The 23,378-nt window shown below is 40.4% G+C and overlaps 1 protein-coding gene across 3 annotated transcripts in view; it reads left to right on the top strand.

Annotated features, from left to right (window-relative positions):
• The window catches only part of REXO1 (RNA exonuclease 1 homolog), a 1,211,359-nt gene that overhangs the window by 635,576 nt on the left and 552,405 nt on the right, over positions 1-23,378 (top strand). For all 3 annotated transcript variants that reach the window (XM_044053970.1, XM_044053969.1, XM_044053971.1), the window contains exon 7: positions 4,214-4,334. In XM_044053970.1, coding sequence (XP_043909905.1) covers positions 4,214-4,334 — 121 coding nt within the window. The remainder of the gene's footprint in view (positions 1-4,213; positions 4,335-23,378) is intronic.

Raw genomic sequence — 23,378 nt, 5'->3', positions numbered from 1 at the left:
ATTTTCTTTACTCGGCAGACTTCTCAGAATTCATTAACTCTACCCAAACCCTCTAAATTATAGACTAGCCCTTTTAAAACATAAAAAAAGATATCCTATTTTTCCATTTTCCTTCTTTTTGCTTTGGCAAGGATAAAGAAGCCTTTTCGATTTACTGAACATAGGTATTCCCTTTTGTTGTTACAGGCTGTGGGGATGAATTCCTCAGGGGATACATTATGCAACGAGACAGTAATTTAGCAGTATTTTTTAAGTGAGCACTAAATGAGTTCTCTTCACCAAAAATGGTAGGTTGCATTGCTGAAGTAAGCTTAATGAGCCTAAAACGTCGGACATGTCTCTTGTAATTCTCTTTTTTTACAGGATGTGTTTGTTGAACTGTGCCAGACAGACTTACCTGCAACTAGAAACCGAGAGAGATTATAAAGGAGCAGTTTAATTTTCTTGGAGAACCTTGTTGATAGACATAGTTATTCAGTGGAGGTCTAAAACAAAAACGTAATTCTTAATAATTTAACAAACAAATAAGGGATGGGGTAGAATACTGGATGGCTTTCACTTAAGTAAATAAATATACAAGAAAACACAGATTCTTATTACTTTAACAGCCTAGAGAGTAGAATACTGATTGACTTTGGTTTTACAAGTGTACATAATAATAAACTACCGAAACCACATACTGCAGTACCAGTATGAGACTTTGAAACAGATTGCAAACCTGTCTAAACACATTTCTTACACCCTGAGGGTAAAATTTTCCAAAAATAACAAACAGCTGATAAGCTGCGGTACCCTTGATGCTGCTTGCACATGTAATACTATTAATGCTGATTTCAGAGCAGCAGCGGCATTTAGGTACTGTAGAAGACACCCATGGCTGCTGATTTTCCGTGACAGAGGGTCAGCATATTTTGTCTGATTCTTTGTAGCAGAAAGTAGTGAAAGAGTTTGAGAAGGGCACGATCATGGAGAACATTAAGCAAACTTTCTACACATCTGTGCCAAAGTATTCACAGCATTTTTCTACAGAGTTCTTGCCATTTGGTGTAAAGAGGCAGTGTGTGAGAAAATTTGCAAGTGTGGAAATACAAGTTCTGGTGTTCATAGATATAGCAAAGATCACCCCATTAGGAGACGCATCTTTATGGTACAGTAGTTCAGGCAGTCTTTCTTGAGATCTTAATTACAACTTACAGTTTAGCAAACACTGCAATACTTCCAGAGTCTCCGAATCTCTTTCAGTATCCAAAACTGGATGTGCTCCTTTCCTAAACCAAGAGATTTTAAGGGGCTGTCTTGAGTAACAAATCTTCCATAAATACCCTACTAGGGCACAATATAGCTCAGAAAAAAAAGCATTTGACTTCAAGGACACTTTTCAAGGCTCTGAGCTGTGCCATCTTTTGTCTTTATGGTTCCAGTGCCAGATTATACATGCATGAGTACATATCTATAAGCCTTGAAACCAGTGTTTCCAGCCTTTGAAACATGCCCTGCCATTAATGCAAAGAGTGTGAAAGAATTGTAGTGATGCCATAGCTTTATTGCCTTCAGTCAGTGACTTAATTTTGTTCACCTTATTCTAGACCAGGAGATTACTACAGATTCCACAGAATGTTATTCTTTTATTAATGTTTTTGCCCCCACCATCCTTGGTGGCCATAAAGCCCCTGTTCCTTGTTTGTCCATTTATTTTTCCTGACCCCTGGTGGTGAAGGACACCAGGAGAAAAATGTGAGAACTAGGGATGTTCTTCGTGTTTCACTGTTGCAGTCATTACATTTGGGTAATCTGCTGGCAGGTTGCCCTCAGTCGGCCTGATTAACAAAGTCTTGGGTCCTGTGTCAGTTGCTGTCCCTTCTTCCATGACTCGAACATCTACATTTATGGTAAGTGTACACAACTGTACTATTATCACCTTCATCTAGTATGGCTGGGTTGTACATTTGCTTCTAACCCCAGTATCGTTGGCCAGAAAGTGCTGTGTTACGGCTGCTCTGCCAGACCCAGTGCAAGTGCATACTTCCACACACCAACAGTTTCTAACTGCAGTGTATACACATGCCTTTGCAAGCCTGTGGAGTCAGTATTCCAGGTTGTAGGCACTGCAGTAGCTTCCCACAATGAAGTTTTTTAGAGGGACTTCTGCAGTACCCAAGCTGTTACCAAGTTTGTGTCATGTGGGGCAGCATAGTCAGGGATTATCCTTGTACTTCATGGAGCTGAGGCTCCTCAGGGTATGACTAAAGAGCTCACCCCAAGGATCTGTTAAGTGCAAAGCCTGACTGTCCATCTGGGGAGTAGCACATCAACCTAAAGTAGATGCTAGTGTCCATCTGGCACAATGACAGTATCTTTTGTGGTGAAACTAAGAATGTAGGTTTGTCTAAGAAATATGTTATTGTGATGTGGTGTTAACTGCCATTATGGAAATAATTCCTTTCTTTTTTGTTGACCAACTGTGATAATCTAGAAATATTATTTATGTATGTGTGTGTGTGAATGTGTGTGTGTGTGTGCGCATGTATAAAATTAACTGTTTTATCTGTATTTTTAAATTAATTTAATATATACTTTGCTGTTTTTCCTTGAGTTTCATGTATAGTAAAGTGCTTTGTGTTAAAAATTGAGTTGGCTAGGCAGTACAAGTGAACTTGACTGTTTTGGGCCACTTACATTACAAGTTTGCAAAATATGCCCTGATAGACACTAAGAAGAGAAATTTCAGTCTGTCTTGAGTGGAATCTGGGTAGAATGATTTCTTTGATGTTAGAAAGATGGAGTCATCTGAAAGTTGTAATTTTTGCCATTAGCTTCTGCTGTATTGCCCCTGGCTTCCCTACACTTATTCATGAGTCACCAATGTCATTTCCATCGTTTTGAGTTGGAGTCTTCAGTGACCTTTGTCTCCAGCAACTTTAATCTTAAAGCTGCTGCTAGAGGTTAAAATGAAAAGAATATAATTTAGTTTTTCTCATAGCTCTTTGCTGACCAAGACAAAAACGGTTCATTCTTCTAACACACATAACAGTCGGTCAGTTAATCACCCTGCTTCTTGATAGCAGATTAAGACAAGAAGACGACGCAGTGACACGTTCAGATTTTTCAGTCTCTTAATTTGATAGCTTAGAGAAATCTTAGGTTGTTGCCAGACATCTGTGTAGCTTTCTTCAGATATATTATATATTTTGAAAGAAGCTAAAAGGCCTAAGTGGAGCACATTTTCCAGCTGATGTAAAATATAACAGTACATCCAGCTTACTGTAGAATTTGAGGTACCAGTTGTATCTTACAACCTTGTTTAATGTTGACTTGGTTTCCTTTTTAATTAAAGTGGATATGTCTGCCCCCATACCCACTCAATTTTATGTACTAATGCAATGGTCAGACAACCGTGACCAGAGGGAATTCTCCATTAGAGTACTGTGGTTGACAAATCATCAGTTTACTGTTGCAAACATTGACCCGGTGCACTTTCAATGCATTGTGACAGCTGTACAGCCTTTCGATAAAAGGAACAGTCTGTCATCTGCTATCATGTGGACATCTTATCTTCACGTTTTTTATGTTGACTCAAGTGTACGTTAGCAAAAAGATCATTTATTCTAAATATTAATGTTAAGATGGTAGTTAATGTATACACTAAACGATACAAGATGAAAAGAAACTCAAGTATTTTTTGTGTGTTGATTGCAGTAGAACAGATAAATCTGTCTGGGGGTACTCAAAACCAATTTGCAGCTTTAATTTTTAAAATAACAATTAATAAGACATTTAGCCACACCTGTACAGTTTACAGAATGATGACACTTGGAATGCATTTTCTATGCTTGGGACATTTTGAAGGCTAAGTTGGTTAATGTTATTGGATGTTTAAAGTTCTTTAGGAGTTTTCTAGATAAAAAAAATATATGGGCATTACTACATGACCTCTAGAAACTTCTTAATATACCCCCTCCTAATAAACATTTATGACACATAGGGACATAATTGGATTGCATGGCTAAGCATATAAAGATCCTGGGGTCATTAAATCCATGTGATATCAGCTGCCATGGGTATTCTGTCATATTTGTTGATTAATGAAAAAAGTGTTTTTTTCTCAGTGTGTTTTACTAAATCTGAAAATGTACATAGCATACTTTTAATGCAAGTGTATTAATTTTTTATTAAATACGTGTACATGTTGACATTGGTATATTAATTTTTCCAGGCTCTGGAGGAAGAGAAGGCAGCTTATGACCGAAGTTCCAGTCGTGTTGTCTACCTTAATGTTGCTGTAAATACACTAAAGAAACTGCGGAACCTGATTCCCAGCACATCTCAGGGAAGCAGTATGTACTTGAAGCGTTTTTTATATTAATGTTTGTTTGCCCATACGTGTTCAGAGCCCTAGTAATGGGACTTTGCACTATTGGAAAGAGTTTATTTAAAAAAAAGCTACTTTTTAATTCCTTTTTTTATTTGAACGAGGTTGTATTCGTTTTTGGAAACCTTGTGCAGTTATTTCAAAAGGTCCTTGCCAATTGCTATTTCATGGACCGTCCGTCTGGAACAATACCTGTGTCCCAGAGGGAAGTTTTTTTCTGGCATAACAGGATTCTTTGACCGTAATTTGAATGCTTGCATTTCTGATACGTTTTGGCACAATTCAGAAATATCTTTTTAACTGTTGTTGATGCTGTGCAGTTTCTAATAATGGTCTGTTTGTACTAACAGTAGGCTTGAATGGCAATTGTACAGGCATATTTTTTACCTGTCATGACTTCAAAAGGTGAGATCCCTGTTTTACTATGTGGAGTTGCTCTAACACCTAACAAGATTCCAGGCAAATGTTTACCCAATTTACACCATTTTCCAAGCAGGCTTTTTTAAGGCGTTAATTTTTTCAACTATCACATTAGACTGGGGATGGTAAGGAACATGAAATCGTTGCTGGATGCCAAGCAAATCACACAAAGCTTTCATCAGTTTACTGACAAATTGTGGCCCGTTATTGGATTCGATAACTCGTGGCCATCCCCAGTGACAGAAAATGTTTTTCCATAAGGCTTCTGCTGTAGTCTTAGCCATCATGATTTTTGTAGGAATTGCTTTTACCCATTTTGAAAAAAAACTAACACCACTAGAAGATACCTGTACCCACCTTTAGCTGGGGGAAATGGACCTGCAAAGTCAATTTGGATGGCATACCAAGGTCCATCCGCTGGAGTTACTCTTAGTAACTGTGTTTTTTTTTAATTGAGCGTTAACCTGCAAACATACTAAGCATGCACTGAATCACAGCTTTTATATAACTGTGGATGCCAGTACTTGTTTTTTTACAATGGGCCATAACTTTTGTGTATCCAAATGTCCCAATACTTTATGATTAAATTTCACTAACTGTTGTGCCTGTTGGTATGGTATATAAGGAAGACTAGAACCGTCTTCAAAACATTTTGCATAATATTGCCCTGGACTTTCTCCTACAAGAGTACATTTTTCTAACTCTTCATGCAGTCCAAACTTAGTTTGGATCTGTAGCAAATCATGTTGCAAATTCTGAACTGAAAATGTCTGTATGGCATGTACTGCAGTGGTTTTATCTGGTACACTAGAAAGGTGTTCTGTAGGATATAATTGCATTTCTTCTTTTACTGCCTTTTTTGCCGTTTGATCAACATAGTTATTTAACTGAAAATTTTCATTTGTAGCTTTTTGATGAGCTTTTACCTTTAAGATACTGTAGCAACCCACAAGGGACTGACTACGAACCAAATCCCAAATAGTCTGCAACACAGAAGCATGCTTGAGTGGTTTGTCCATGTTATTAACAAAAACCCTCTCCTTGCCCATGCGGACATATGCAGTCGCAGAGAATTAACTACCTATGCACTGTCTGAAAAAATATTGACAGCTGGAAAATGCTGTAACACATAAAGAACTGCTTCCAGTTCAGCTCGCTGAGCAGGCGTGTCCCTATAACTGAATCAGAGTCGGCTGTCCCATAGAAGACTTTTCTGGTACTACTGTAAATCCAGTCCGATATTGTCCATTGTCTCAAACGTGAGCATCATCAGCAAAGACGGATGGCCTGCCTTCCTGAAAATCAGGCGACAGAATGGGCTTTTCAGGATTTTAAATATGCCTAATGCATTTGTGTCATTTTCCTTCATATCCCATGAAGTTAGATAAGTAATACTTATATCCTGCCTTTATTGTAACTTGCTTGACACTAAATAATACCATTTTGCAAACACTGCTTGACTGATGTCATCAATCAGTTTATTTAACTTAGTCACATTTACCAAAGCCTGTATAGCATAATGCGGTGTCTGCACTGTAATGTCTTTAGATAAAGCTGTTAGGTATTTAGTTTGTTTTAAACCCCAGTAAATGGCCACAAGTTGCTGAATGCACTGGTGGTATCCCCTCTGAACATGTCATCTTCCTACTGAAAAATGTAATGGGACGTAAAGTCTTTTTCATTCTGGAATCAGAGCCCTGAGGCCACTCCTGTAAAAGCACAACAGAGTGTTGGGTCCAGTTCCTGCCTGTAACACAAAGGGACGTGTTAGACTTGGAGCTACTGATTTTGTAGCCTTGGCTAATGCTTTCTTGAAATCACAAAAAGCCATATTTTCCTTTGGTCCCCACTCCAAAAAGGGTAATTCTTTCTGGCTAGAAAGCATGTCATACAGAGGAGCTGCCATGCTGGCATAATCCTCTATAAATTCCCGATTGTAATTCATGATACCCAGAAATTCGTGCAAATCCAGAATGGTAACCGGTTTGTCCATTTGCAAGATTTCCTGCACCCTCTCTGAACAAGGAGTACACCCAGAAGGACGTAAAATAGTACCTAGAAATTTTACTTCAGATGACATGAATTGTACTTTTTCACTTTTAACCTTAAACCCTGCGTCCTGCAGTGTTTGAAGAACCTGTGTTACTTTAGCTAAATGCTGTTCTTTTGTTTCAGACTGTATTAGTATATCATCAGTGTAATGCAAAACAGAATCATCAGATTTTAGACCTTGTAGTATTCGTCCAACTATTTGGTGAAATATAACCGGACTGTTTTGAAATCCCTGCGGTAACTGCGTCATTACATACTGTTTATTTTGAAATGTAAAGGCAAACCTTTGCCAATCTTTTACTGCAAAGAAACCATTAGCTATGTCTATGACCATAAACCACTGACTTTGAGGTTTTATTCTTGCTGCTAGCTCTGGGACCCCTGGAATCAGATGAGCCCGAGGAGTTGTGAATTGGTTTACTTTCCGTAAGTCAATAACCAGTCGGTAAGTGCCAGCTTTCTTTTTAACTGGCCATATGGGTGAATTTGTAGGGCTAATTTCCTTTTGAAATATTCCCACATCAAGCCATCGTTGTACGCAGTTTTGGATGTCTGTATCTGCTTCCTTTGGGATCGGATACCGTTTTTGAAATGGTGGAATAAAATCTTTGTCACTACCTACAGAAACTGCTTCCTGCAGTCTGTGAGCCCTTGAGACCACAATGTAGGGAACTATTGTTTTACCTTTAACCATACTTCATTTTCAGTAGGGCTGACAAGTGCGGCCCTTTTCAGAACTGTTCGATACATGTATTGCCTCAGTCTTACATAACATGGGACCTTGTCCTTGCCATATAATGCCATTAGGAAGGTTTATTACAATTTTCCATTTTGGACAATATATCCATTCCCAAGATTGTGGAGGTGCAAGAATTATGCATCAAAAATACCCCTTTCGGTGGTTTCCATTGACAGGAGAATTGTACTTGTACAGGTTTACTACCTATGGCTAGACATTCAGAACCATTAAAACCTGAAATACATGTATGTTTAGACAAGTCAGGAGGCAAATGCCTACCTGTCACTGAGACGGCCACTCCTGTAACTAGAAGAACATCTTCCCACAGGTTCCCCTCTACCCAAATGTTGATAAGTGGTCATCCATCTTTCCCTTTTCTGAAGTTAGTCAAGAAACAGACTTGGGTAGGGGTGTCACACCCCTATAGTAGATCTACTTCCCACCCGGAATCATCAGTGGTATTGAACTGCAAAGGACATAATTGCAGTGTTTCCTTGACCTCTTCACAGTCAACATAAGAAGATCGATTAAGTTCATGATGCAAGGCTATTTGCTGCCGATAATTAGGATTTACTGGACCATCAGGAACAAAGTCAGGAGGGACAGTTGTATCCTGTGTGCTAACAATATTACCTTGTACATTGACACTAGATATCACACCATCCCTTTGCTGTACTGGGAATACTGACTTTTGAGTGTTTGTGGTATATAGGGGTTGCTGCTGTAGTCCCCTATTACCCTCTGTCACATATTGCTGTGAAGTGTACTGCAGTGTTTGTACTTTTGGCTGCATTACCTGTTGCTGCCGTGCTACAAGTGGTTTATCAAAATTTTTTTGCTGTAAGAAACTTACCCTTTGCCTCTTGTTTCTGGCGCCATCTGCGATAATATTTGCAATCATTTTTAGTATGACCTACCTGTTTACAGGAATAACAAATTGGCTGTCTCTTTTGAAGACCCTCTTTAGATTGAGTAACTTGAGAATTTAACTAAGTGGCTGGGGGAGCTGATGCTGCCCGTTGTTGCCCCTGTATAACTTGCCCTTGACGTGGTTGTCCTGCTACTTGCTGTGGGACTTGCTGTCCTTGATTAATCCATCTCCCACGCCTCCTTCCCCTTACCTCACTAACAACAGGTGCAGAATGGGGAGTGTAAATCTTTTGCTTATGAATAGCATTATCTTTACACGTAATACATGCTCTCAGCAATTTATCTACTAACTCTGTGAGTGTGTTTGAAGATTCCTCATAAATAAGTTTAATATCCCTTTGGACACCTTCCAGATGGTCCAAAAAGGAGCGCATAACAGCTTTTTGAAAATTGACATCTTTCATATCTTTTTCATCACTGCCATTGACTAGCATATATGCCAGCTGATAGTGTTCAGCTTGCTTTTCTAAAGAGTCACAAACTGTTATTTGAAACTGATCTAAAAGTGTTGGTGTGAGAGATTGCCCCCTAGTATATGCTAACAATACTGCTGTCATTCTTATGTGTTTAGTTTATACTGGATGCTACTTTTGCTGAAAATAAGCCATAAAACGTTGTGGAATAAAATTCCAAAAACAACGTTCAAGTGGATCATTTCATACATGCCTACAATTTTAAGAACCCAAGCTTCAAACGTAATCGTGATTAAAAATACCTTTCTGTTCATTCCACTTAGGGAGAGATTCTAACATCCTAGACTGATGATAAACTTTAGTGGAAAAGCCTGCTGAGGCTATGATAAGACTTGTAACAGTAGATGTTCATCGTGTTACACTGCTGCAGTCATCACACTTGGGTTATCCTGCCGTCAGGTGGTCCCACAGTCGGCCAGAGTTCCAAAGTCTTGGTCCGGTGTCTGTTGCTGTCTCTTCTTCCCTGATGTCAGTGCGCCAGGGCTATATAAGATGCATCCAACGCCATTTTCTTCAGTCTTTCTTGCCGCATAGTGCCCGAAGCAGTTCGCAAGTGCCGGTCGGCCGACTCCTGAGATTTTCAAAGTTGAATTTCAGATCCGAAGTCTTCAATAAAGCTAAGTACCCCGTTGGGGAAACTTTTTTCTTGCCTCAGACCGATGTCAGAAAAAGTTAATAATTGTATTTCTTGTGGGAAGCAAATACCTCATAAGGACTTTCACTCTTACTGTATTCCATGCCTAGGCCCTGATCACGACATCACTAGTTGTCGGTTTTGTGCTAGATTTAACAAACGCACTATAAAAAGATGTTTTGATTTTGTTTAGGACAAGGTGGCCAGTCTTGACACAAAGATCAGTTGTGGGAAAATACTCTGCTGTCGTTCACTAGATGCTGGTGAGACAAAAATTTCAGCAGTATAATTTTCATACCTCGTGGGTCACCAACTGTCTGAAGAAAAATTATCGTACTGCCCTGTACTGTGCTGCAGTGTTTCGTCCTCCAGTCAATGGACAAAGTTTAGGAAGAGAAAAATTGATTCTAAGAAGGTCTGCGCTAGAATGTCGCACTGTGATAGGCACCTTTTTAGGTCACCCCCCCGGTTGCTTGGACTGGACTGGTCATGCCACTATTAAACTACACTTTTCAGGTAGTCTGTACCTTTACTCAATGAAGACACTGAGGGAGTTCTGCTGTTACGACATTCATTTACAGCACAAGAGGTTTACATCTAGTTTAACAATGAAATGTATATACATCAAAAATGTACTTCAGCTTATAGCATCAGGTCTGGAAGAATAGAAACGTCAAAGTCTCTGATACAAAAGAAAAAGTCCCAGTCTTTATAGTGTCCTTCCTGCCTGCATTAGCAGTTTAGAGAATTTGCCAAAATAATAAGTCTTTCCTTTGAAGCTGGTCTGCTGACAGTTTGTTTTCCATATTTGAAACATTCTGTTCCTGAAGAATAACTCTTTTCATCCTTGGCCTATCTTGCATAACATGTTGACGAGACACAGCTGCATACAAGAGTTCGTCTTGACCTGCTTGTAGTTGTAGATAATTTTACACAAAGCTGCATAGTTTATAAGAGGTACATATTTTACTTCTGATTCTTATTAATAGTGAATGCCAAGCTATATAGTTTTTGCCAAGTTAAGTGAGGTAACTGAGTTTAAACTGAGTGCACTCTGCTCACTGAAATGCAAAACATTTATTTTACATTTTCAAAAAAATCCACAAAAATCCATTTTAACCTGTTCTTTACTCTCACACAGTCTTTTCTCCTAAGGTTTCTGATTCAAATTCTGAAGTGATAGTGGCATATGAATCTCCCTGTGAGGGATTTTATTTCTCTGAGACAATTTCTAGGATGAGCCATTGTTTTCCGTGGGAGAACACTGAGGTTTCACAGTCCCTTAGAAAATGCTATGATTTCGTTACAACTGGAATTCCCAGAACCGGAACTCATCCTCCTAGTGCTGATAGCGCAGGATGATCCGTTCATCACTGCCTGGGGTTTTGCTGATAGCCATTCTGCTGCTCCTAATAAAGCAAGTAGAATACACAACATTCCTCAGTCTTTTAAGTTTTTATACACTAAAGACGTAACCCTGCAACTATAGCTTTAATCCACCTTCTGAAAAGTATTTTGTTAATTCTAGTCCTTCTTCTTCTGATATCGAAGGGTAAAGCTGTTAAGTTTGGGGAAAAAAATGTATGCTTTTTAGACTCCTGAATTGCCAGGCTAATATGTTAAAAGTTTATACTAAGTAATTGGGAAAGTACAAGGAAGGTTTTGGCTGCAGTGTCCTCCTGTGAATAAAAATCTGCTTTATGTAGTTTAATTTCTTCTGTTTCTTAGGTCACTAGTTATTGTTTGAAGTGTATATATGACTCTCTAGAAACTGCCTTCAGGGCTGGTGCTGTTTTGAGGAGGTTTGTGTGGCTGCATTCTCAGAATCTCATAGAAGATGTCAAAATGAAATTATGAATTCTCCTTTGGATAGAGATTTAGTTTTTGGACCCTCTGCTGCAGATATCAAAAAAGTGTGATGAGCGAGGTAAGCTGATTCAAAGAATCTCTCAGATTTTTTTAGCCCACCTTTTGTCAATTCTGCAAGGTATTTTGTGCTGTCTCGTACAGTTCTAACAAGAAACAAAGTACAGTTACAGCAGAATGCTGATAATTAGATGTTTAAAAAGCAACGGTGGGAAAATTTCCAAAAAGAAAGCATGAACGTCTTAGAATAGTCAAACAAGACAGAATAACTATATAAGTGGTTTTGTCTGCCCCCACCCCCCACTCTGGCAGTCCCATACCCCTTCCAGAAAGTCTGAATGTCCATTTCTCTTTGGCAACAGATTGTTTCAGACAAATGAATCCTGGATGTAATCCATCTAGGGTACAAATGGCAGTGGGTGGAAATTCTTCCTCATTCACCAGACCAAACCATTCTTTTTCCTCCTGGATATGCTGTCTGGAGGGATAATAGAAACTGTTCCTCCTCCCCAGATGGGGAAATAATTTTACTCAAAAATGATTTTAGTGCCAAAAAAGAAAATTCCTGGTAAGAAGTTGTGGATCTTTTTTCTTGAATCCGTTTTTCATAGCACCCAAGATCAAAATGCTTTTACTTCACAACCTGTTATACCCCTTCGTCCTCATTTGAATTTTCTGGTAACCTTGGATTTAAATGATTCATATCATCACATTCCTGCTCTTCAAGATTTCACGTGTTAAGATTTGGTGTAGCTGTCGGAGATGCTGGGTGGGTGGATTGGTGTGACAAGGGAGATGATTTTTCTGAGCTATGATACAGAATTGGAATTACGTAGACATGGTAAGGCCTTGCTGTGTATAATTATGGTGGCTGCCAAAAAACAGTTACTAGAAAATGGAAATCGAAATCTAAGCCAGCTATATTAGAAGTAGTGAATATAATAACAGAGAGAAAACAACTGGAATTGAGATCTTTAGAAAAAGGTAGGAGCAAACTACTTAGGAAAAAATGGGAGTTGTGGGAACAGTATATACAGGGGAGGAGTGATGTTTAAAAGAAGGCAGGACTTAATGAGTTATGTAATGTTTGACTGACTGAAAATGATTGGGTAGATTATAAATGATGTATAATGTTTGCAACTGGAAGTGTGTCAGCATGGTTTGTGATGTAAAATGCTTGCAACTAGGATTGTGTTGCTGTGGTTCATTTTCATTTATATAAATGTATGATTGCTTATGCCGTAAGTGCTGGTTTAATAAATATGTTTCTTGTTTAAAAAAAAAAGGTGACTAGGAATTGAATAATTTATGTAATGTTGCTTAGGTTATATGATATATAGCATTACATGTGAAGCGTAATGCTTATTAATGTTAATTTAATGCAATTCGATTATTTTTGCATAAATGTAAATTTGTCTATGTCATAAGTGATAATTCAGTAAAGGTGTTTGAAAAAAAAAAGATTTTGTGCATCTGGAACACATTATTAAATGTTAATCATATTGATCACTGCTGCAGTAGCCTTTGTTTATGGTTTACATCCTGCCAAGGATGTAATAGATGGCCAGCTTCCAGAGCATCTTTCACATGTTCAGGCAGTTAGGCAGCTAGAGCTTAGCTGCCTGAAAACACAGGCTTGAGCACCAAGCCCTTCAGAGCTTTCCTGTCACTGAAGAGCAGACTTTTGAGGATTAGTGGTCAGCTTGTGCTGTTCCTTTGCTGGGTAAATAAGTTCCGTTTGGGGAAAAAACAACCACATTTTAAGTGTACTTTCCTACTTAGAAAAGTTGTTTTTCTTCTAGAAGTTTGAGTTTAAAAAGACTGTTACGAGGCTTAACTGTACTGAACAGGAGCTCACTTTTTTCCTGTAAATTTAAAATTTATTGTAAATCATTTTTTTCTGTAGTGAGACTGTTTATTTCTTTTTTTTGGGGGGGGTCTGGGGAAGTGTATTAACAAGTCTTTTACTGTGCTTTTGTGTGGAGAAGTAGCTTTTAACAAATTTACCGGCTTATACTGCATGTTTTCCCCAGGAAAGAGGCACCATTTTCAGCTTGACCATATAATAAATTGCCCACTCCATGGTCAGGGCTTCTTCCAGCCACAAAAAGAAAAAGGTAAGCAAACAACTCTGCCACCACAGCAGCAAGTGGGTGACTGCTGTAGCCAAAGCTGGTTCCTCAGATTACTCATCTTTTAAATCTGATCCCTCTGGTGTAGCACCTACAGCCACTATGGACTGTGGGTTAGCCATATCCTCTGTGGCTGTTGGGATCCTTTCAATGGGCTGTGGTGAGCCACTCTTGTCAGTCTTGTAAGAGGGAACAGGGAAGTCTTACCTGTTTATTTAATGCATTTTACATTTGTTAACCGGGTAGTGTCCGACTGTGCCAAGGAGCCCGTTTTCAGCGGAGACCCAGGGAGAAAAGCTCCACACACATTAGGATTGATCAATAGTAGTACAAAAAATAGTACAAAAATCATGAGAAACCAATTACATGTAAAAAAATGTACTTTATACAAATTAATACAAGTATATTCAAGAAGACTAGAGATAAGAGTTAGTCTCGGATTGTACTGTAGAACAGTATTGTAGATAATGAATATCAAGTGAAATGAAATTGATCGACAGAGAAACATTCATGGTGACATATGTCGTACCACATTTAAAGTGTGCATAGTTGACAACATAGCTACAGATTCGAAAAAATTCAGAATGTTGTGCCCATCCTTAGGGAAGGTACTGCTGCCATTAACATACTGTTTAGCCCCAATTTTCCTTTCAAAACTAAACATGTATCTGCTCAAATTTCTCTGGACAGGATTAGTTTACTAGATCTGGCTCAGGGTCTAACTCAGGTTATTGATCCTTCTTATAAGGTGTTTTTTGATGAATGAGAGATATTCTTCTTTTCCAGAATAGATTCAAGGTTCTCAATCTGGACAGGAAGATGACAGGACAGATGCCGAGTTTTTCCCCTCAGATATCTGATTCAGAATCAGAGGAGAGTACAGCTTCCAGTTCCAATGGGGTTTCTCTTTCTCTGAGACTATTTCCAGAATGTGCCAGTGTTTTCAGTGGAAGAACACTGAGGTTTCTCAGTCTCTCAGAAAATATTATGAGCTATTACAATTGGAATTTCCACTTTCTGCATTGGAGGTTATGTGCGTCACTGCCTGAAATTTTCCTGATAGCCTGCTGCCCCTAATAAGGCGGATAGACAGTTTCTCAATCCTTTTTAAGTTTTTATATATTCATTCCAAACCTGACCCAGCAGCTATAGCTTTAGTTAATCATACCGCTGCTAAATATTTAGATGTGATGTTGTCCTATCTCTCCTTCGTTCTTAGCAGGTTGGGTTCAGAACCGATCCTCGGTTCCGACTTGGCCGTTTACAAAAGCTCGAGATCTCCAAGTAGCTCGTGGCTTACACCTTATCCCATGATGCACTAGGGGATTTCCCAGATCTTGTTTGCTGCTAAACAGAACGGGTGCTTCAACTGACTGTGGCTGTGCGTTTTTCATAAGTACTTTATTTCTTCATAGTGAACTTAATATTTCTCGTCTATTTGGTTGAACAGTGTAGTTTCTCCTCTTCTTAATGTATTTAGTAGACTGATCATTTCCATTGCTGTTTATCTGTGGCTGTCATTTATTTTAAGGCCTAAATTCCTTTTTCCTCACCTATCTGGCTTTTGTGTGTGATATAGGCTCTTTCTTGAGCAGTAGTTTGATACTTAGTTTAAATTAGAGGGTTCTGTCAGCCCAGTTTATAGAGTGTGTAGTAGTTAAGTAGAGTGTTTGGTTAGCTTTTTTTATTTTTTTTCGCTGTCCAACTATTAACTTTAACCGAGTGTGCTGTATGTTATATATATATATACAGTGGATATAAAAAGTCTACACATCCCTGTTAAAATGCCAGGTTTTTGTGATATAAAAAAGAGACCACAATAAATAATTTCAAAACTTTTCCCATTTTTAATGTGATCTATAACCTGTACAGTTCAGTTGAAAAACAAACCTGTTAGGGGAAAAATATAAAAAAATAAAAAACACACAATAAGCTGGTTGCATAAGTGTGCACACCCTCAAACTAATACTTTGTTGAATCACCTTTTGATTTAATTACAGCATTCAGTCTTCTTGGGTAGGAGTGTATCAGCATGGCACATCTTGATTTGGCAATATTTGCCCACTCTTCCTTGCAAAAGCTCTCCAAATCTGTCATATTGCGAGGGCATCTCGTGCACAGCCTTCTTCAGGTCACCCCACAGATTTTCTATTGGATTTAGGTCTGGGCTCTGACTGGGCCATTCCAAAACTTTAATTTTCTTCTGGTGAAGCCATTCTTTTGTTGATTTAGATGTATGCTTGGGGTCATTGTTGTGTTGAAAGATGAAATTCCTTTTCATCTTCAGCTTTCTAGCAGACGCCTGATGGTTTTGGGCCAAAAGTGACTGGTATTTGGAACCATTCATAATTCCCTCCACCTTGACTAAAGCCTTAGCTCCAGCTGAAAAAAAGCAACCCCAAAGCATGATACTGCCACCACCATGCTTCACCGTGGGGGTGGTGTTATTTTGGTGATGTGAAGTGTTGTTTTTGTGCCAAACGTGCCTTTTGGAATTGTGGCCAAAATGTTCAACTTTGGTCTCATCAAACCATAACACATTTTCCCACATGCTTTTGGGAGACTTGATGTATTGTTTTGCAAAATTTAGCCGGGCCTGGATGATGTTCTGTGTAAGAAAAGGCTTCCATCTTGCAACCCTACCCCTTGGCCAAAACCTGTGGAGAATATGTGAGATTTATTGTCTCATGTAGTACACAACCAGTACTTGCCAGAAATTCTTGCAGCTCCTTCAGTGTCGCTGTAGATCTCTTGGTAGCCTCCCTGACCAGTTTTCAACTTGTCTTTTCATCAATTTTGGAGGAACATCCAGTTCTTTGCAACATCACTGTTGTCCCATATTTTCTCCACTTTTTTGATGACTGTCTTCACTGTGTTCCATGGTATATCCAATGCTGTGGAAATTGTTTTTGCACCCTTCTGAGATTCCTTTAATGCTTTGTAAGCTTTCTGCTTTCCATGGATTTTGCTGTAGCAGGCAACTGAGTAAATGTCAGGAAAATCCTACTAGGACAGCTGATTTTTATTTGGGGTTAATCAGAGTCTCTTGAATTGATGGCAAGTGTGTACCCAAGGAGACTGAATGGTGTAATTAAATCAAAAGATGCTTCAACAAAGTATTAGTTTAAGGGTGTGCACACTTATGCAACCAGCTTTATTGCACATTTTGTATTTTTTTATATTTTTTCCCCTAACAGATTTGTTAGTCTTTCGATTGAATTGTGCAGGTTATAGGTTACATTAAAGGTGGGAAAAGTTTTGAAATTATTTATTGTGGTCTCATTTTTTAGATCACAAAAACCTGCCATTTTAACAGGGGTGTGTACACGTTTTATATCCACTGTATATATATATATATATATATATATATATATATATATATATATATATATATATATATATATATATATTCCTTTGTTATCTAAAAGAAAAAGAGAGGAAGGCTTGTGTTTTTTTCTAGTGTTCTGTTTAGCCCATTTGAGTTCGAGGGCTTTTTTCCATTTTAAACATATTATTGTGGTGTGCTGTGTTTTTCTAGTATTTTTTAACCTGCAAGCTAGCTCGTTTAGAGAGCTGCTTAGCCCGTTTGAGTTAGAGGGCCTTTTCCAGTAATTTTTGCCCTATTTAAATATATTATTGTGGTGTGTTGTGTTTAATATCTATAGTGTCGTGTGACTTCTGCAATGTCTAAGCAGTCAAGGGATACCAAACCCTCGGGGTTTAAAAAGTGCACTCAGAAAATGTCTATTACAGATGGTCATACAGTGTGTGTGTACTGCCTTGGAGCAGTACACTTGCAAGAGTCTTGCTCTATTTGTCATTCAGTTAAAGGGTTCTCCTTGAAGGAAAAAACAAATTGATTTTAAAAGGATTGTTGAAGACTTCTTTTTCTGAGGTCCTAGAAGATGGTCAATTCCCCAAAAAAAAACAAACCTCTTCCCCTTCTCATAAGTCTGACAAATCTGGCAAAAGATCCTCTTCAACTTCTTCAGACCAATCTGAAACTTCCAAAAAATTACCGAAGGTTTCTGCTTTGGAACTGAAATCAGTCAGGCCGAGAAACTATCTAACTCGGCGGCTCCTCCTATATTGTAACTGTTGGTATTTCAGGTTTGGAGCCAGTCCCCGGTATTGGAACCAGTTTCTCCGGCCCTAAGCTCTCCGATCTTACAGGCTTAAAAGATCCCCTGCTCCCTCCTCTCAATCCTCCATGAGCCTTTCTGATGACAAAGTGGATCACATGGTGCAGAGACTTTTGAGGACACCGGCGCTAGCCAAACTGTTATTGGAGCCAGCCCATAGGGTTTCGTAACCGACTCAGCCTGCCTTGTCACCGTCGATTCCTCCTCCGAACCGACTTGGGGTTTCAGAGCGGGAATGCATGGTGCTGATAGTAGTGTAACATTCGGAACCGAGACCTGTCTCAGGATCTGACTACTGCTCTGAATTCCTCGGTGCCCTCTGAGCTCGGGGAGTCTAGGAGCCGGCGCTCTCGGGTCAATTCCTGGGAGGACAGTCGGATCGGACATTTGTCTGATCCAAACTTGCCTCTAGGAGCTTCTGCGCTGGTGAGCTCGGCTGCTCTGCATTGGTTTCGGAGCTGACTCCCTTGGTGCCAGGGATGTCTTCTGGTTCTTTGGAGCCAGGAGCTTCTTTGGATCGTGGGCGAGAGACCTTCGAGGCAATGAGGAGAGCATTGTCCCCACATAAACCTCCACTCTCAAATCCATTCATTCCTCTCCCAAAGGCACCAGTGTCCATCGCAGCACAACTGCATACACACAAATGTGGAGTCCCACGGCCTCAGGACATTCCATCAGGTGAGCTCCTCTCTTCTGAAACCTCTCCAGAATACCATTCTGAAGAGGTCCCTTGGAAGAGAATATGAAAGAAGAAGCATTTGGACTCCCCAGAGGAGTCAGTCACGTCCAACACAGACCTCCATGACTCAGAAGGGTCTCCATGGTCACCCTCCGAGGATGTCTCCTTTGCAGACATCCTAGAAATACTTAAACAGAGATGTGGCTTGGAAACTCCTCAACTCTTCAGCCACTTGGGTGTCTCTGCCTTTTGAACTTATGGACCCAGTTTTTCAAAAGCCGTGGGAGACTTCAGATTCAGTGGAGCTCATCCCTCGGAGACCCACTAAATTTTTCACATCCCCCGAGGATAAAACCTTTCTTACAAAAGGTGTCCCAGTAGATGCTATGGTGGTGGTGGTGGCCACAAAAAAGAAACTGTTGGAGACATCCTCGTCTGTCCATCCTCCAAAGTCTCAGACAATGGACAGATATGAAAAGCGCACCTTTTCTTCAGAGACCTTTACACTCAGGTCCCTGAATTATCTCACCCATTTTACCAGATTACAGAGAGATCTCCTGAAGGAGCTAGGAGATACTCTCCAAGGTTCTGTAGCTGCGAGGGGTATATGATAAGGTTACCTCCCAGTTCTCCACCTTAAATTCAGTAGTAAACTCCTGCATGAGACTCATCTCCTATGCAGCTGATGGAGCAAGTAGGGCAGCAAGTTCATGAATTTCTGTGAGGAGGCATTCCTCGGTACGCTTGTGTAATTTTGTGGACCCCTTCAAGTCTTCCTTTAACACCCCCTTTGATGTTTCGTCATTATTCAGGCCTAAAGTGAAAGACACTAACCAAGTGTGAGCAAGAAGGAAAGACTCTCTGCCATAGGAGTCCGTTTTTTTACCTTCTAGACCTTATCGAAAAGGTCAAGGGGGGGTAAAATGTGGTTCTGAAAATCCCAGAGAGTTTTTCAAGACACACGTGGTGATTCTTCCCCCAGGGGCACAGGGGGAAGCGGTAATGGAAGACGCTGGTCACGCAGCATATGGGGTCTGCAGAACCAGGACGACAGGAAATCCTTCCTTGGCAAACCCTTCCAGCGCTCCTGAAAGGAGTCCCACCTGCCAGCCTGTGGAGGTAGTCGGGGGTTGCTTATCTTTGTACCCACAAGCCTGACTAAATATAACAAAAGACAAATGGGTGCAAAGCATCATATCCAGAGTTTATTCCATACCCTTTTCCTTTCCTGTCCCAAACATGAAAAACATCCCAAATATTCCACCCAGCCAAAGGGAACAGGCAACCATAGAAATACAAAAGTTGCTACAAAAAAGAGTTATCCAAACAGTCCCCCACAGACCAAATAGGATCCGGAACTTACTCAAGGTTGTTTTTAGTTCCAAAGAAAACAAGGGGGCTGGAGACCCATCCTGGATCTCAGCAGATTGAACAAATCGGTAAGAAAGTCAACATTCTGGATGGTAACACTGCAGTCGATACTCTCTTTTCTGGGGCAAGATGATTGTATGTGCTCTATAGACCTCCAGGATGCGTACTACCACATAAAAGTAGACAGGCGATCCAAGAGTCATTTGCGCTTTTGGCTTGGAGCCATTCACTACCAGTTTTGAGCTCTGCCCTTTGGTCTCACCACAGCCCCCAGAGTGTTCACCAAATGTATGGCAGTCCTAGGATTCAGAGTGTTTCCATACCTAGACGACTGGGTCCTAACCGCCACCACCGAGCATCTACTAATAAATGCGAGAGACCACCACATTGAAGCTCTGCTCCCATCTAGGAATCACAATAAGTTACGAAAAGTCTGCCTTATTGCCATCTCAGCGCATCATTTTTATAGGAGCAGACTTGGATACTAAAGAGTACAAACCCTTCGGCATCAGGTTATCAGTGTACTGTTCAAAAGGAAGGTTCAATCAAGAACAGTTCTAAAAGTATTGGGGACCATTGCAGCAGCAGTAAATTGATCTCATTGGCGAGGCTGCATGTGAGAATTCTGCAGTGGTTGCTGTTCACTCAGTGGTTCATGCAGGAACTACCCATGTCCCACCAGATCATAACAACAGAATCTTGCAGGAAAGACCTTCGTTGGTGGCTTCACTCGACTCATGTGATTATAGGTCGACCATTTATTCTCCCACAACCTTTAGCCACAGTGACAACAGATGCTTCCTTGATGGGGGGGGCATTATCTAGGAAAGACAGTCCAAGGCACTTGGCGAGATCATGAGGCCCATTTGCACATCAGTGTCTTAGAGATGAGAGCAGTGCTCTTAGAGTTGCAAGCATTCCAGACCTCTCTTCCACTGGAAACTGTTGCAATTCAGACAGTCAACATATTTCAGTTGTATGGTACATAAACAAGCAAGGAGGAACCAGATCTCACCCCCTTTGTCGAGAGGCTCTGAAAGTATGGCAGTGGATGACCTCCTCACAACACTTTCTGATAGCAACGCATATCCCGGGAAAATCCAACAAGATAGCAGACAAACTCAGCAGGGCTATACTGATGCCTCACGAGTGGTCCCTGAAGAAAGTGATAGCAGAAATGATTTTCCAAAAATGGGGCCAGCCTTGCTGTGATCTTTTTGCCACATCCATAAACGCCAAATGCAGCAGCTACCTTGCCCTTATCCCCCCCTCCCAGGGAGTCACCAAGGGATGCACTTGTATATGATTGGCTCTCAGGTCTCCTCAACACCTTCCCTCCCTTCCCATTGATACCCAAAGTTCTTTAGAAAGCCAGTGTATTGGGAAGGACCTTAATATGTATGTCCCCTTACTGGCCTCATCAAATCTGGTTCCCCTTCCTGTGGTCTCATCTTCAGGAGGAGCCTTGGATTCTGGACCCAGTTCCGGATGATCTGACCCATCTGTCGGGACTGCCCCGTCTATCTCTTCTTACCCTCAAGTTGACAGCATGGCTGCTCCAATTCCAAACATAGCCAGGCTACCTGACCTTTCACCTTCAGTGCCACATATCCTGATTTCTTCTCATAAAACTTCTACGAGAAAATTATATGTCAGCAAATGGAAAATATTCTCCTCCTGGGGCTTGGAAAATCATATTGACCCTTTCTCTGCACCTGTATCTCCTATATTGGAGTTCTTAGCAAAGCTATTTCATGAAGGAGCAGCTGCACCTGCTATTCGAGCTCAATTAGCAGCGATCTCTAATTTTCATTTAGGAGAAACGGGGCCAAATTTTAAGTCCCACAGATTTTGCAAAGCCTTTTTGAGGGATACCATTCTACTAAGACCCCCCCCCCCCATTAAACCACCTGTACCCTCATGGAACCTCAGTTTTGTATTATCCCGTATGATTCTTCCACCCTTTGAACCTGCATTGTCCTGTGACCTGAAGTTCTTAACCTGGAAAACAATTTTCTTAGTAGCTATAACTTCAGCTAGAAGAGTTTCGGAGTTACAAGCACTGTCCGTCAACCTCCCATGTATGCTATTCCACAAGGACAGAGTCTCACTCTGTACAGACCCGTCCTTTTTACCAAAAGTATGCTCGGAATCAAATTTGAATCAGTCCATAGACTTACCATTTTTATTTCCTAACTATGGCAATAAGGCAGAGTATATGTTATATCAACTAGATATTCATAGGCAGTTACATTTCTATTTGCACAGAACAAAGGACTTTAGGAAGACTGACCAATTATTTGTCTCCTTCTCAGACCAGAAAAAAAGATGCTCCAGTTGCTAAGACCACTCTTTCCATATGGGTGTCAGATTGCATTACATTTACCTACAAATCCCGGGACAAACAACTTCCCGACAAAGTAAGAAGTCATTCTACCAGAGCTGTGTTTGCCTTTCGGGCAAAACTGCCAATCAATACCATCTGTGCGGGCAGTAACATGGGCAAGACCTCATACTTTTATCACTCATTACAAAGTTGATTTGGTCTTCAGGGACCAGGGCCTCCTTTGGATCCACTGTTCTGTAGAATATTCTCCCTTGAGCCACACAAGAAAGATGGTGCTAGGGACGCTGTCCCAACCTGCTAAGAATGAAGGAGAGATAGGACAACATCACATAAAGAAATGATGTACTCACCGTAATGTTCCATGTGTGTTGTCCCTCTCGCCTTCATTCTTAGATCCCACCCTCCTTCCCCCAGCCTTTGGCTTCTGGAGGACCAAGAGGATTTATTTGGCATCTGATTTTTCTCTGACCCTCTTCTGGACTTGTAAACTTGTAAAATTCTATATGTATATATTAGTATACCAGCAAACAAGATCTGGGGAATTACCTAGTGCATCATGGGATAGGGTGTAAGCCACGAGCTACTTGGAGACCTTGAGCTTTTGTAAATGGCCGAGTTGGAACTGAAGATTGGTTCTGAACCCAACCTGCTAAGAATGAAGGTAAGAGGGGACAATACACATGGAATGTTATGGTGAGTACATAACTTCTTTTTAATTCCTATCCTACACTTTCTGACAAGTACTGGAAAATAATCGATAAGTGTGTATACTGCAGTACAAACAGAAAATGTTTGACTTCAACAGTTGGCTAATTTTCTGGTGTCATTCTAAGGGGATCCAGTATCTGTCTGCTTGGGATGACATGATTGACAGACCTTGATGCTTTGCCAGAGATGGCCTGCATCTATCACCCCTAGGTTTCCAGGTACTGGTTAAGGCTCTTGCTCCCTCTGTAGTGCCTTTTTAGGTTGTGTTCCAAAGACCAAATTACAGTACCACCGTAACAGCTATAATTAAATGCAACCTGAGGGTCATGCTGCTTAATGCTAAAAATCTAAATCTCAAGATGCACTCACTTGAAGCACTCCTCAAAATGAAGAACATCGACATTTGTGCTGTAACGGAGACCTGGTTTAAAGCAGCAGAAAGCACCCCTGCGCTACCAGGCTATAACTCAATCCATACCTTTCAGCCCCAGAACATGGACCGAAGTTCCAAAGGCA

Source organism: Protopterus annectens, chromosome 13.part0 (genome assembly GCF_019279795.1).
Source record: "Protopterus annectens isolate FY-2018-M chromosome 13.part0, PAN1.0, whole genome shotgun sequence".
In the NCBI taxonomy this organism is placed as follows: domain Eukaryota; kingdom Metazoa; phylum Chordata; order Ceratodontiformes; family Protopteridae; genus Protopterus; species Protopterus annectens.
The sequence above is the reverse complement of the archived record's forward strand: the minus strand, read 5'-3'. Positions and strand labels throughout refer to the sequence as shown.